This window comes from Schistocerca gregaria, chromosome X, assembly GCF_023897955.1.
Source record: "Schistocerca gregaria isolate iqSchGreg1 chromosome X, iqSchGreg1.2, whole genome shotgun sequence".
NCBI lineage: Eukaryota > Metazoa > Arthropoda > Insecta > Orthoptera > Acrididae > Schistocerca > Schistocerca gregaria.
The window spans coordinates 52,171,064-52,187,593 of record NC_064931.1 but is presented as its reverse complement, the minus strand read 5'-3'; the positions used below and the strand labels follow the sequence as shown (position 1 = coordinate 52,187,593).

General features: G+C 39.1%; 1 protein-coding gene across 4 annotated transcripts in view; it reads right to left on the bottom strand.

The window, feature by feature from the left end:
• LOC126298624 (R3H domain-containing protein 4-like) overlaps positions 1-8,319 on the bottom strand; it is a 114,588-nt gene extending 106,269 nt beyond the window's left edge. For 3 of the 4 annotated variants that reach the window (XM_049990029.1, XM_049990031.1, XM_049990030.1), the window contains exon 1: positions 8,133-8,296. In XM_049990029.1, the coding sequence (XP_049845986.1) occupies positions 8,133-8,200 (68 nt within the window). In that variant the 5' untranslated portion in view covers positions 8,201-8,296. Of the gene's footprint in view, positions 1-8,132 lie in introns of all 4 variants that reach the window. The other variant, XR_007552632.1, reaches the window with a different exon arrangement.
• Positions 8,320-16,530: the final 8,211 nt, after the last annotated feature.

Genomic DNA, 16,530 nt, shown 5'->3' with positions numbered 1-16,530 from the left:
GTCAAATGAATTGGCAGTCCCCACTTGACCATTTCGAAATATCATGAAATTTTATCAAAAAGTTCCACAATGTCCAAGGATGGACACACAAAAGTTTTGGCTCAATATCTCCATCGGTTCAATCTCTACAGACTCTCATAGGTAGGGGGCCCCAAGTTCCAACACCTTTATGTATGCCAATAGTGCAAAATTTGGATAACATCTATGACAGGTAATCTTAATTTACAAGCCTCCTCTTTTGTAAACTTAAATAAACTTTTTGTGGTAAATAAGAATATATGAAGGATCAGATTTTTAAATATAACTGGTGACAGATTAAATTCTTCAAATTCATTGTGTGACTTTGAGAGCCAATCTTTAACCAGCAGTAACAATTTTATGGACGGATTCAGCCAGGATTTGGTAATATGTCACACAACCATTCTGTCATCTTGTTCTTTGTGTATAATAGCCTCTGTCCTCCCTCAAAATATATGCACCTGCAAATTTCATTAAAATGTATTGGCAGCCCAACTGTGGGTAGCTTTGGGGCCCATATCTCATTCTTACTCTGTCTTTTAATCCTTTTTATTTCACTATATCCTGTAAGAGAATTCTGTAAGCTTCAGTAGCTATATATTTTAATTTTTGGCCCATGCGTGATTATGGTTGAAAATAAATGCTCGAAGTGATTACTTTTCATACACAGTGTGCATGTTCTAATGTGACAATGAGTGAAGAAGTAAAACCAGTGGAACAGAAAGTAAAGTAAAACCAGTGAAACAAAGTAAAGCCGGTGAAAACTGCATTTATCTGAATAAAAACAAGTGTAGTTATGAACAAGCAAGCAGCAACAAATAAATGAAAATCCATGCCTACTTTAAAAATTGATCCCTGAATAAAATTCATACAACTTCTCTTAAGACATAGAAAACATTGTCGAGCATCTTCAGAAATTACAGTACACAGCTAAATTTTAGACCCATGCCTACTTATGGAGGAAATTGTCCCAAAAAGTATTGTAAATTAATTATTGCATTTTTAACACAATTATTAAATTCTTGAAAACAATGGAAAACATTGCCAAAAGATTTTTACCTGACTGTTGAAGGAATACATATTTTCTTTCAACTGTCAGTTCTTCGCTAGTGTTGCTCTTCGAAAAGTTTGTGACTGAACTAATTTGTTTCCCACACAAATGACGACCCAAGAAGTGTCTGATGCTTCCTCCTCCCACCCCCCCCTTTTTTTTAAAAAATGAGATGGCACTGTAGTAAGCCTTCAACATTTTACTGTGGTGAGCTGGAGCCAGTGAATGAACTATCACTGTTGGACAAAGAGCTTTTAAAACTTGTAGCTGAACTTGACGCTACAGAAGGTGCCCAAATTTGTTCACACTATAACGCCCTGCTGGTGACAGAATTTCAATTTCTGCAAAATATGTGCTGTAATGCATTTGGGGAAAACAAATATAAAGTTGAGAAGGGTTTGTATCAATTGGCGACTCTTATGATAAAAAGTTGAACTTTTTGACTTATACAGTTTTCGAGCCTGGCCACAAGCTTTGTCCAAGATGTAGACAAGAATCTGCTCATAAGCAACTACAGCATCTGGATGAGCAAGAATTAATGTCTACTGATTATATGGAATAAGTTAAAGCTTGTTGCACAGTGAACACCTCACAAGTGTGTCTCCGAGATTTGCCTTTAAGGCTTCAACGAATTGGCAAATGGGATTCAATGGGTTACATAAGGCACAAAGTTCAGGATGTACAAGGTATCATCACCAAGCCTGTTGCAGTACCTGCTGGTGTGAGCTTGACTGATGCTGTGGAAACACGATTAGTGAAGCACTGCCAGAGGATATGGACATTTTAATTAATGAACTAAAAATTAAGTGCATCATTCAAGTCAAATTTTAACCCTGGCTCCAAGCAGCTGGAGTACAGAACACACAGAAAAACAATTTAGTGATTCTGTGAGAATGGTGAAGCAGGTAGAGGAACTAAAGATGGAGGCTTGCATCTTGGCAGTACCTAAAAATTAAGAGAGGGAAAAGTTTCACATGTAAGATCAGACACAAAAGTCCTCAGGTTCTTTGAAGGTGATAAATTTTCTGGTCTGTGCCCAGGGAAAAGTTATTACATAGCAATAAGGTTGAATGCTGACGAAGTTCGTAAGCAGAAACAGCTCCTACTTTGTAACTTGAAATAAATGTTTACAGCATATAGTAAAGAAAATATCAATGAATTGAGCTTCTCAAAATTTTGTGATTCCAGGCTGAAGTAGCATTTTAGAGATCATGTAGCTGGTACAGGCTCAGTTTGAGTACATGTAATACATCACACTATCAAACTGACATTGGCTGCAACACCTATCAAGAATGATAACTACAAGAAATTATTCAAGAAAACTGTGTGCTGCTTGGAGTCAATAAACAATGTCCTGGAAAACCTGAGCTAGAAGCTTATTTGGTAGATGTTTTCAAATAATATGATCCAGAATAAATTATACAACACACACTGTGGGTTCATACGGAGGGGGATACACTAGAGTTGCAGCAGGCAGCTGTAGAAGAGTGAGGAACTGGTTCCAAAAACACATGGTCTGAAAAGTCACCATTTCACTTAAAAACAAACCGAAGTCCATGTGTGAGCACCTAGGAGGAACAGACCACAAAACTGCTGAATCACCTAAATGAATCTCTATTTCCTATGCAAATATTGTCAGACATACATGATATAAAAATAAAAAAATTGGCATGGTATCTTACTTTCATACCATAATGTCATACAGGATTATTTTCTGAGGTAACTCATCAAGCCAAGCAAGTTTTCCGAGCCCAAAAATGTGCAATATTAATTATTTGTTGTGCGAACTTAAGAACATCCTGCTAAGGGCTGTTAAGGAACTGTGGATACTAACTAGTGCTTCCCAATATGTTTGTATTCCTTACAGAAAACTGTCATTATAAATACATCTTTTTTTCAGACCGACAGCTCAGTTCATGGAAGCAATACTGGACTTAAGACTAATGAAACAATGGAAAATCCTGGATGTAATTTAACAATACCACGAGAAGGAAAGTTGCTACTCACCATATAGCGGAGATGCTGAGCCGTGTGTGCGAGTTGCGTTAGTTCGCGGGCACTCGTGTATGTGTGTGTGTGTGTGTGTGTGTGTGTGTGTGTGTGTGTGTGTGTGTGTAGTTGACAAAGGCTTTAATGGCCAAAAGCTATAACTGTGAGTGTCTTTTGAAAGTAAGAATAACTGTCACGAAGATTTAAGGTTACTTTGGTTCAGAAATATGTCCACTATTCAGCAATACACATTTTCAGTAACATGCCAGCACCCATAGAAAGTTTAACTAGTAGTAAAGTTCAGTTTGAGAACAGAGTAAAGGATTTATTGGTGTGTAACTCCTACCCCACTGATGAACTATCTTAGCAGCACCAACCGATGCGCATACGTTAATAATACCACAAAATGTAAATATTGTGCACAATCTGACTTCTGCACAAATTTGGTGCAATGATGATCACATCATTGCAAATAAGTTCTGTAAAAAGTTTCTTAATTGATGATGCATTGTTACAACACCTTACAAGTTATCTTATGCACCTGAGTGTATTGAACATTTTTAGAAAATGCAGTTAATATACCAACACTATAAGATTTTACATTTTGATAATAAGTAACTGAACAATAAGAAACCAAACCCAAACCATCTCATCCTAACAAAATTCTAATCAAATTAGGACTAATCATTAAAAAACCTATAGAAAGGATAAATATTGGTGACAAGTTTAAAGTCTCTTAAATGTAAATATGATTTTCAACATCATTTGGGATCTGCGGAAGGTACATTAGCATATCTGTTCTTTTGTTAATATTTGTGTATTTTTGTCTTTTGACATGTTCCACAGCCCAAAGGATCTCAGTACGGGAAAACTGGAACAAAAAGTACATCTAATCTAACCTACCTGAAAGAAAATACTGCAGATGGTGATTATTTTGATGGCTTTTGCTGAGAACTGCTCTTTTGTCATTCAACATGCTGTCCAAGAGTTTCACAGTGAGAAAAACCACACTACATAACACCACTTTGCACTTTACTTTGGTAGTAAAGAACTACAAGATTAAGTGTTTGTGTAACCAGTGACTACCTTCACCATGCATTCTAATGAGGCTGATTAAATATTTGAGGATAACAATGCATGAAATCATGCACATTCAATACTTCAGTGATTGATCTGCTGCCCAACATAAACATTACAAGAATTTTATCAGTTTATGTCTGTATGAAAAGGAGTTTGGTATACATGTTGAGTAGGATTTCTTTAAAACCAGTGATGAAAAACCACATTGCGTTGTTGTTGTTGTTGTTGTTGGAGAAACAGCTAAAAGATGGTAGCTCATGCTATTATGCAGAGGCCTTTGGATAATAAAATATTGATGACTTTCGATCTGTTTATGCTCTGCAATGACAACATTTCAGGCATCATTTTTTGATGGGCTTTTGTGTACCATGTTTGCATGATCTAACAAGCATGTCTGGGCAGCATGTATACGGACATGGCCTTTTGCACAAGGTGCTTTATGTTATCAAATATTTCAGCAATGATAAACCTTTTATAATGTGCTGAGTTTTACCCACTTGACATCTTGTGCATGAGGTCAAGCATAAAATGAACCTGTTTCACAACAAAGACTTTCAAAGCCATAAGATACAGCAAACATCCATTGAAACCAGTTGTCTTAAATTAAAAAATACTTGGCTGTTGAATTATTTTTACAACTAAAGCAAGGCTAAAGTCCATAAAAAATAGCATGTGTCACAGAGGTTACTCACATGACCATTAAGTTTAGAAAATAGAAGTCAAAGTGAATGAAAGGAAATAAAAATGACTAACACCACATGAAAAATCATTTCTAAAGTATGCTCCTCAGACGGTGCTAGAATGTCTTACTTTGGTTACCTGCAGTCCCTCGCAGCTTATGGAATAGTTTTTTGGGGTGAAACTAATAGTCACTTAACGAAATTTCAACACAATGTAAAATGGTTACTTCAATCTTGTCATGCAGATCTTCTAGGGCTCACTGCAAGCCCCTTTATAAAAAACTATGTGGACTTTAAGTATCCTATGTATACATATACAAAACTGTGTTCGAGATGTGAGCTAATCTTGGAGTCCTACAAACTAATGATTACCATAGTTTTAGCACTGGCGACAGTAAGTTCCTCCATGTAGAGCGAGCAAAAGCAACTCTCACCCAAAGACATGTAAACCACTTTTGAGTCATTCTTTATAACACACGGTGAATGCACGTAAAGTGGCTGGAGAAGAACAACACTTACAGCAGAGTTAAAAACATTTATTTTCATAAGTGCTTCTACAGTGAACACATTGGCTTACGAAATACTAGGCCCTAATCTGTTAACAGACGTACCATATATGCTCTATGTGTGTTTGAAAAACAATGTTTCTGTTGCTGGTTTCTGGTGTCCTGTCTCAGATTCACTGCAGTACACCTCTTCATGGAAGGGAAGCTGCTGTAAGACTAGTTTTGATGGACATCATATTACCAGTTGTTCTATTATGTATTCTTTTGCTTTCGGTTTTTCAGAAGTGTAATAGAGCAAAGTTTCAAGTTTTAGTTATTTCACTGATTGTACTTCCTGTGCATGATGTTAGCTCATTGTATACTAGGTAAATGTGGTTTCCTTTCCAGTGTTAACACACTGGACTCGCATTTGGGAGGAGAGAAGTTTGTGTCCTGTTCAGCCAGCCTGACTTGGGTTCTCCACAGTTCTCACAAACTGCTAAGGCGAATGCTGGGATGGTTCCTTTGAGAATGCCACATGCGCTTATATTATTTCTCTTATGTGTGACATGTACAATATCACCACATGAAATGGTCAAAGGACAAATGAATGAATAAATAAATACATAAAATGATTGCAACTTCTCACTACTGCACTGTGGTAAATTTTGTTTCTGTTTACATTACATTAATATTTGTTCCGTAGATGATGAATACTACTTTTCATAGTGATGTGCAGCATGTCAGTGTGCGTACACACACACACACACACACACACACACACACACACACACACACACACACACACACACACACACACACACACACACTAGTTTGGAAAATGACCAAAGATTTTTTTGGTGGCAGCATAATTCACACCTTTCTGTGCCAAAGTCAGATTTAAACCAGAATAGTTCTGACGATCATCCTTTCTTCTAGTGTTGTAGCTATACACTTCACTATTACTTTTGAACTGGGGTGGGTTATTAATTTCTTAACTGAGTATATGTATTGCCAAGGTACTAGGAATACCCTGAGTTCCTTAAATAATTGTCTGCAAGGTGATCTTGGGTGGAATTCAGCTGTTATTCTGATTAAACGCTCTTGTGCAATGAATAATTTTTGACTTATTGAGGAATTACCCCAAAATTTGATATCTTACGACAGCAGTGAACAAAAATAGACATAATACGCTAACTTACTGATATGTTTATCACCTACATCTGCAATAATCCTAATAGCGTAAGAAGCTGAACCTAACTGTTCCAGCAGATCAGCAATGTGTTTCTTCAAATTCAATTTCTCATCAATGTAAATACCCAGAAATTTTGAATATTCTGCCTTAGCAACAATGTTCAAGACCTATATTTATGAATGGTGTTATACTCTTTACTGTACATAATTATATATACTGTGTGTTCTCAAAATTTAGTGACAGTTCATTTGCAGAGAATGACTTAAAAATTGTTTGAAATTTCCTCAGCTAATTCTTGTTTGTTCACTAGGCTTACTATAGTTGTACAGTCAAAAGCCTGTGAGAGGTTGCAAAATATCCCAGTGGGATATGTTCAAGTATCCAGAGCATTTAATACCTGATCAATGAAAGTATAGCTAGCATTTTCTGTTAAAAAGCCTTTCTGAAAAACCAACATTTTGTTTGTATTTCATGTTTACAAATATGTGAAGCTACTCTGGAACACGTCACTTTCTGAAGAATTTTGGATAAAGCTGAGATTGGGCAGTGGTGGCACCAGACCTGCCCCCGTTTTTATGCAATGCTTTAACAGTGGCATACTCCAGTATATCTTGAAAAATGCCCTGTTTCAGTCAGCTACTACGTATGTGGCTGAGAATAGGCCTACTACTTATCTGTTGGGAACAAGCTTTAAGTACTCTGTAGGAAATGCCATAAATTCCACGCAAACTTTCAGTTTTGAGTGAATTTATTTTTTTCATAATTTCAGTATGAGAGGTGGGCTGGATCCCATTTTCTCTACAACTCTTAAAACGGTTATTAAAATATTTTCTACTTCTGACTTTTCATAAACTTTTCATTGAGTGTGATAGAAATATGGCCTTCCTGTGCTCTCAGTTGTCATTTCCCTTTTAACAATATTCCAAACTGTTTTAATTTTATTATAAGAGGTACAAATGTCAGACATAAAAGCACATACTTCTGGATTTTTAAGTTTTCTTAATACAATGCAGCAGTTTTTAAAACGTTTGACTCTTTATGGATTATTACTCCTTCCAGCTATAAGATACTTTTCCCTGTTCTGTTTACAAGATTTTTTTATCCGTTTAGTAAGCCTTGACTTTTTAAAAGGTTACTTACAACCATGTTTCACTGTTTTCTTAGGGAAACGGATTTCAAATATACTCACTAAGTTATCATTTTTACACACACACACACACACACACACACACACACACACACACACACACAGCCTAACCTTTTTCTTTTAAAGAAAAAGAACCCACTGTGTCATCTTTTATAGTACAGAACGAAAGCTGTGTAGGTACTTCAAAGATTTTTTTTATAAGTGTACGGGAAAAAATGAGCAACAATATTTGTATTGGCCCGAGAGGCCTCCAGTTGACACTGAGTATGATAATAATCAACTGAGCTCCAAGAAATTGTTTCAATGGAAATTTAAATGAGAATGAAAAACAGACTGAACGCTCAAGTTCTACAACGATCCTGGAAGTGAAAAAAAGGTAAATACTGCATTACAACTTCGAAACTGAACTCCAGTGGCTTCTATGACGACCTCTACCTCTATAACACCAAACTATCCTTTAAAATAATTTTATGAACATTCTACTTACTGCAACGAATCATCCGATGTTGGTGAAAATATGCTGACTTTACTATCGTTCTTTTTAATTACACCCATTTCCTTCCACTACACACCAATTGTATTTGTCGTTCCTGTTCCTAGCAGAACGGAGAGTCTCCAAGTTACTGCAACCTGTTTATCAACATCGGTGTCATTGAGCAGTTGACACCAAAGATTCATGTCGTTTCATATATAATTAACATTGTTCAGTTTTCGGGAAATAAAAATGCATGTCTTAGTTCATGAACAGCGGATGTTGAATAAAAAGCGTTTATATTTTTGAGAGTTTTTAATCTTCGTTCATGACCATAAATATCTTGGTTCCTGCAGACAAAGTTGAATACAGAAGTGTGAGAGCCGGTTGCTTCAGTTGGAAAAGTAGAGGTATATATATATATATATATATATATATATATATATATATATATATATATATATTTGATCATACTACAAAATGGTATTGGGTACGACAAGCTATAGAAACACATGTAAGCATATTACAAACGTCAGTACAAGATGACTACAATACTGTAGTTTTCAATTTACACACAAAACCGCAACAGGTATATAAAACGGAAGAAAGATTGGGTTTTAACGTCCCGTCGACATCGAGGTCATTAGCGACGAAGTACAAGCTCGGATTGTGTCAAGGCTGGGGAAGGATATCGGCCATGACCGATTTAGGGAAATCACGGAAAAAATAAATCTGAGATCGCTAGACGCAGGTTTGAACCGTCGTCCTCCCGAAGACGAGTACAATGTGCAAACCACAGTGCCACCTAGCGCTCTAACAAGTATATATGTACAGCATTTCCTCGTATCACTTCTTTATTTATTTATTTATATCCCAGAAATCCAATACTGAGAGACATTCGCATGGGTCTCTGATTCCTCTTCTTCCATTACAAGCCTTGCGCACTCTGGTTTCCCTTCAAATCGAAAAAACAAGCCTTGCTTCAGTAGTGTGTTGTGCAGTTGAATGTGAAGTGCAATCTTGAGGGAAATGAACAACAGAAACATTCAGACAAGATGTATTCATTTTGTTTATAAATGTAGCCCATATTATTAGACGAAAAAATTCTTGTTGACAAAAAGTTCCACTCTAATTTATTGTTTGCATTTTTCATTATTCTACACACATAGGGTATTCTTAATTTCTTTCTACACTCCTGGAAATTGAAATAAGAACACCGTGAATTCGTTGTCCCAGGAAGGGGAAACTTTATTGACACATTCCTGGGGTCAGATACATCACATGATCACACTGACAGAACCACAGGCACATAGACACAGGCAACAGAGCATGCACAATGTCGGCACTAGTACAGTGTATATCCACATTTCGCAGCAATGCAGGCTGCTATTCTCCCATGGAGACGATCGTAGAGATGCTGAATGTAGTCCTGTGGAACGGCTTGCCATGCCATTTCCACCTGGCGCCTCAGTTGGACCAGCGTTCGTGCTGGACGTGCAGACCGCGTGAGACGACGCTTCATCCAGTCCCAAACATGCTCAATGGGGGACAGATCCGGAGATCTTGCTGGCCAGGGTAGTTGACATACACCTTCTAGAGCACGTTGGGTGGCACGGGATACATGCGGATGTGCATTGTCCTGTTGGAAGAGCAAGTTCCCTTGCCGGTCTAGGAATGGTAGAACGATGGGTTCGATGACGGTTTGGATGTACCGTGCACTATTCAGTGTCCCCTCGACGATCACCAGAGGTGTACGGCCAGTGTAGGAGATCGCTCCCCACACCATGATGCCGGGTGTTGGCCCTGTGTGCCTCGGTCGTATGCAGTCCTGATTGTGGCGCTCACCTGCTCGGCGCCAAACACGCATACGACCATCATTGGCACCAAGGCAGAAGCGACTCTCATCGCTGAAGACGACACGTCTCCATTCGTCCCTCCATTCACTTCTGTCGCGACACCACTGGAGGCGGGCTGCACGATGTTGGGGCGTGAGCGGAAGACGGCCTACCGGCGTGTGGGACCGTAGCGCAGCTTCATGGAGACGGTTGCGAATGGTCCTCGCCGATACCCCAGGAGCAACAGTGTCCCTAATTTGCTGGGAAGTGGCGGTGCGGTCCCCTACGGCACTGCGTAGGATCCTACGTTCTTGGCGTGCATCCGTGCGTCGCTGCGGTCCGGTCCCAGGTCGACGGGCACGTGCACCTTCCGCCGACCACTGGCGACAACATCGATGTACTGTGGAGACCTCACGCCCCACGTGTTGAGCAATTCGGCGGTACGTCCACCCGGCCTCCCGCATGCCCACTATACGCCCTCGCTCAAAGTCCGTCAACTGCACATACGGTTCACGTCCACGCTGTCGCGGGATGCTACCAGTGTTAAAGACTGCGATGGAGCTCCGTATGCCACGGCAAACTGGCTGACACTGACGGTGGCGGTGCACAAATGCTGCGCAGCTAGCGCCATTCGACGGCCAACACCGCGGTTCCTGGTGTGTTCGCTGTGCCGTGCGTGTGATCATTGCTTGTACAGCCCTCTCGCAGTGTCCGGAGCAAGTATGGTGGGTCTGACACACCGGTGTCAATGTGTTCTTTTTTCCGTTTCCAGGAGTGTATATTTTGACTGATTGATTGATTCATTTATCCATAGAACAATATACATTCTATGGATGACGTCAATTGTTTGTACAATTACTGCTGTTCAATTACTAGTTTACTTGGTTCTACTTTTCTAGTCATATCACACAATTTTTACATAGTGCAATGTTTATAAAATTAAGTTACAATCTATAATTTTTTAAAATATTCATTTACAGTGTAGAAGCTAAAGGTGTGGAGATCATGTGCATCTTTTCTTTCTTGTGGCAGTCTGTTGTACAGTTTTATTCGATAGTTAATACACTATACTGAGTTGTTGGCAGGTTACTTCTGTTTGGATGTAAACACTATCATGTATTGTACTGTTTGTGGTGTAAGATTAAGATTTTTTTCTTATATACATGGTGTTTTAATAGATGTATTCTCAAGGAACTGTCAGAATTTCTAGCTTTTTGAATAAATGTTTACAGTGTGCCCCATTAAGCTACTATTGCCCATTACAGTTACTATTGATGATCGTGAAGTCCCATACTCCTTGGCAGAGCATAGGGGATGATGCAGGAGACACGCACGTCCTTACTAGGCAAGGTCCTAGCCGAGGTGGTTTGCCATTGCCTTCCTCCAACCGTAATGGAGATGAATGATGATAATGAAGACGACACAACAACACCCAGTCATCTCGAGGCAGGTGAAAATCTCTGACCCTGCTGGGAATCGAACCTGGAACCTCATGCTCAGGAAGCAAGAATGCTACAGCGAGACCACGAGCTGTGGATATTTGTTACTATTCATACAGCTCTTTTGTGTATGTTGAAATCAGTCTGTATGTTCCAGCACTTATTACCCTAAATATTATCCTATAATTGAGGACTGAATTAATATATCCAAACTAGGCTACTTAGAAGCGTGAAGTGCACACATGTGCACGGATTCGCAGGGCATAAGATGCCACGGATAGCTTCTTTGCCAAAATTTTCACGCATGTGTATACCGTTTGTCTTTCTCAAATTTAAACTTACCCTATTCCTTAATGACCAGTTATGAACGTCTCTGAGAGCTTCATTGGCTTTTTCTGGAAACCGAGTTAAATTTTTGTCTGTAATCACCACATTGCTGTCATCAGCAAATAGCATCTTTCCTCCATATCTGACACTCTGCGGAAAATCATTTATACATATAAGGAAGAGCATTGGGCGCAATACACTTCTCTGGGCAACGGCTATATTAATATATTTAGGATCTGATAAGTGATTTACCGCTAGTCTTACCGAAATATGTAAAGCCCGGTCCACACGCAACGATCTGTCTGCGCAGACATTAGCGCAGATGTCTGTACATGCAAAAGATCGCTGCAAATGTAGTGTGTTCACACGACACAAGCCCCAGTCTACTACTCGCCCGCCATCTGTCGGTGTAGAAAAGAAATATCAAAGACAAGCGACTACGCTCCCCGTAAACGTCAAAAACTTAATTCAGTTATTTTGAAATACAGAAATGGAGGAAGTTCTGTTGTGGTCTGTGTTCACAACTTGTGTTGCAAAAAACATTCAGACCAACCGCAGGAAACAGAGAAGGCGGTCAAAATGGTGCAGACAGTGGCTGCTAAAGCGAAAGCAGTTTTCTCACGTACATTTACTGTGAGAGTTGCAGGGCGAACCTGTTTTGTTTTACATTACCTCATGTTCCATTTCCTGGCACATTGACACTCCAATTTCATCTTCCGTTGTACTCCTGCTTGGTCTCGGCGTTTCTTGATCACTAAGAAAGCCAAGCAGATCAAAATAGCATAACGTTGGCTGGTATACTTGATCAACTCTTACACCAGATCTTCTAGATTTCTGAACTTTGGATAACTCGTTTCGGTAAACAGTTCGCTGACAGACTTAATTTACTTGACTTGCCTTCATGAACTCATCGTCCAGGACAGCGTAAATAGCTTCACATGTGCTGGATATTATTTTACTCAATGCTTGTTTCGATATTGCAGTTGATAATTCCAAATCCTTGTAGCTCCTTCCTGCTGCTAGGAATCTTAATGTTACGCCAGCCGTTTACGAGGAGAAATTGCCTTTCTCATACAAGTATTTTTTCTTATAACATGAGGGGTTACACGCTTTAAGAGATATTATAAGTTTCGACATCCATCTGCAAATAATTTCGCCAGTTCGCAACGAATTTTTTTAATTATGTTATTACTGTTTCTCTGTTTGCCGAGGCATCAACCGCCCGCAATTTTTCAATTAGAGCATTGTATGCTGCTGTCTTTTTGTCTCGGGTCACCATATTCTTTACTTTTAATCTTCCTCAAACATGGGTGGTTTCTATGTACAGTATTTCAATGAATTCACTTACAAACTCTCGAGAACACTGACGAGTATCAGTCATTTTAATGTCCTATGCGCACAAATACAAACACTAGACTGAGCAAACAGCTGTTTCGCGCCAGATTTGTGGCGATCTCCTGTCCACACGCTCCAACTTGTATGCGCAGATGTGGTTTGAAGCCACAGATTTGAGAGGTTTCGCTCAAACCTCCAACTTCCAGATTTGCACATACCTCAGGTTGGTGCAAGTCTTCTGTCCACACGCAACGATCTGTCTGTGCAGATGTGATGTGCGCAGACATTTGCTCAGACAGATCGTTGCATGTGGACGGGCCTTAAGACTTCAACTCTTTGCACATGGGTTTCCAAATATGACTTAAACCAATTTTGTGCCATACTCCTTATTCCTAATATTTGATGTAAAATTCTGTGCTCAGCTGTGTGGAATGCCTTTGATAGATCCAAGAAAATGCCCTTTGCATTCTTGCCCTTGTCTGATGCTTCAAGTACAACTGTAGTAAACTGTGCTATAGCTGGCTGTGTACTTCTTGTGAGCTTGAAACCGAATTGTTCGTTGCATAGGAGGTTGTATTTATATACATACTTCATTAGTCAATTTTTCATCATGGTTTCTGTTGTTCTGGAAATGTGAGATAATAAAGAAATTGTTTTCTGGATCACCATTTCTTATTATTGGTATTGCTTTTGCTTTTTTCAGCTATTCAGGGAAACAACGGATCTGAAAGATACATTAATTACTGTTTTTAAGGTTTTTTTGTGTTGTTTATACGTTTCTTAAAGCCGCTGACTGGGCTCTCATCTAACGCTGTAAATGTTTTATTGTTTAATTGGTGTATTACCAGTGCCACCTCTTTCTCTGTTGGTGGAAGGAGTGCCACTGAGTGTGGTAGCTGGTCCTGGTGGTGTAGAACACATGTGTCTGAAAATTTCTCTTGCAGTTTCTTAGCGATGCCGCTGAAGTATTCATTCACGAATTTTGCTAGCTCCTTTGAGTTGCTGATTTGCACATCTTTGTTTTTAATCTGTGTTTCCAGGTATGTTGGTCCAACATTTGCTGTCTCCCGTTTGATTATGTTCTAGATTTCTTTGCTTTTGTCATTTGCCTTCATTAATGTTTTACTGTTTGCAAGTTTTTTTGTAATTACCACTAACTTTCTATAATTTCTGTTGTAATTATTGTAAAATTCTGAAGAGGCTGGGTCAGTCTGGTTATTTTCGATGGATGTAAGATACCTTAGAGTTTCAGACGATTTTTTGATACCTCCGGTCAACCATATACTTTTTTCATGCTCCAATGGAATGCAATGTTTTGGAGAATGCTTTCTCAAGTTTTAGTTTAAATCTTGTCGTGAACTTATTAAACATTTTGTTTACATTTGTTTCTGCATACACTTCCAGTTTTCATGTTGTAGCTGGAATGAGAGCAGACATAGGTTTGGTTCTGAGAAGACACTTCTGTATGCATTCAGTTTGGCACACTTTTCTATATAAATATTTGTTTTTAATATCTGACAGAGATGATCTGATAGGCCTAGATCTTGAACAAGTAACCTGCAGTGCTTTCTTTCTGTGCCTGTTGCCACATTATCTGTTATTGAGGAGGACTGTTTAGTCACTCTAGCTCGACAGTTCATAAGTGATGTTATACCATAGCTGCAGAGAATATTCAAGTATGTACTACTAATATCATCTGATTCCATGTGTTGATATTTAAGTCCCCACATATGAAATGTTAATTTTGGGACTAGCTATTCCTTGTCCAAGCTCTGATTGAGTTTTGAGAAAAAAATGCCTGTATTACCATTAGGGGATCTACACAAACAAAATACAATTAATTTTTTTGACATGCTCTTTTTTGATATTTCAACTCCTGATAATTCAGAATGTATGCCTTCAATCACTGCTACAAGGTCTTTTCTGATTTTAAATGTAATACTTTTTTCACCCCCCCCCCCCCCCCCATGAACCATGGACCTTGCCGTTGGTGGGGAGGCTTGAGTGCCTTAGCGATACAGATAGCCGTACCGTAGGAGCAACCACAACGGAGGGGTATCTGTTGAGAGGCCAGACAAACATGCGGTTCCTGAAGAGGGGCAGCAGCCTTTTCAGTAGTTGCAGGGGCAACAGTCTGGATGATTGACTGATCTGGCCTTGTAACACTAACCAAAATGGCCTTGCTGTGCTGGTACTGTGAATGGCTGAAAGCAAGGGGAAACTACGGGCGTAATTTTTCCAGAGGGCATGCAGCTTTACTGTGTGGTTAAATGATGATGGCGTCCTCTTGGGTAAAATATTCCGGAAGTAAAATAGTCACCCATTTGGATCTCCGGGCGGGGACTACTCAGGAGGACGTTGTTATCAGGAGAAAGAAAACTGGCGTTCTGCGGATCGCAGCGTGGAATGTCAGATCCCTTAATTGGGCAGGTAGGTTAGAAAATTTAAAAAGGGAAATGGGTAGGTTAAAGTTAGATATAGTGGGATTAGTGAAGTTCAGTGGCAGGAGGAACAAGACTTTTGGTCAGGCGAATACAGGTTATAAATACAAAATCAAATAGGGGTAATGCAGGAGTAGGTTTAATAATGAATAAAAAATAGGAGTGTGGGTAAGCTACTATGAACAACATAGTGAACGCATTATTGTGGCCAAGATAGACATGAAGCCCACGCCTTCCACAGTAGTACAAGTTTATATGCCAACTAGCTCTGCAGATGATGAAGAAATTGAAGAAATGTATGATGAAATAAAAGAAATTATTCAGATAGTGAAGGGAGACGAAAATTTAATAGTCATGGGTGACTGGAATTCGGTAGTAGGTAAAGGGAGAGAAGGAAACGTAGAAGGTGAATATGGGTTGGGGGGAAGAAATGAAAGAGGAAGCCGCTTGGTAGAATTTTGCACAGAGCACAACTTAATCATAGCTAACACTTGGCTCAAGAATCATAAAAGAAGGTTGTATACATCGAAGAACCCTGGAGATACTAAAAGGTATTAGATAGATTATATAATGGTAAGATAGAGATTTAGGAACCAGGTTTTAAATTGTAAGACATTTGCAGGGGCAGATGTGAACTTGGACCACAATCTATTGGTTATGAACTGTAGATTAAAACTGAAGAAACTGCAAAAAGGTGGGAATTTAAGGTGATGGGACATGGATAAACTGAAAGAACCAGAGGTTGTACAGAGTTTCAGGGAGATCATAATCGAACAATTGTCAGGAATGGGGGAAAGAAATACATTAGAAGAAGAATGGGTAGCTCTGAGGGATGAAGTAGTGAAGGCAGCAGAAGATCAAGTAGGTAAAAAGACGAGGGCTAACAGAAATCCGTGGGTAACAGAAGAAATATTGAATTTAATTGATGAAAGGAGAAAATATAAAAAATGCAGTAAATGAAGCAGGCAAAAAGGAATACAAGCTTCTCAAAAATGAGATCGGCAGGAAGTGCAAAATGGCTAAGCAGGGATGGCTA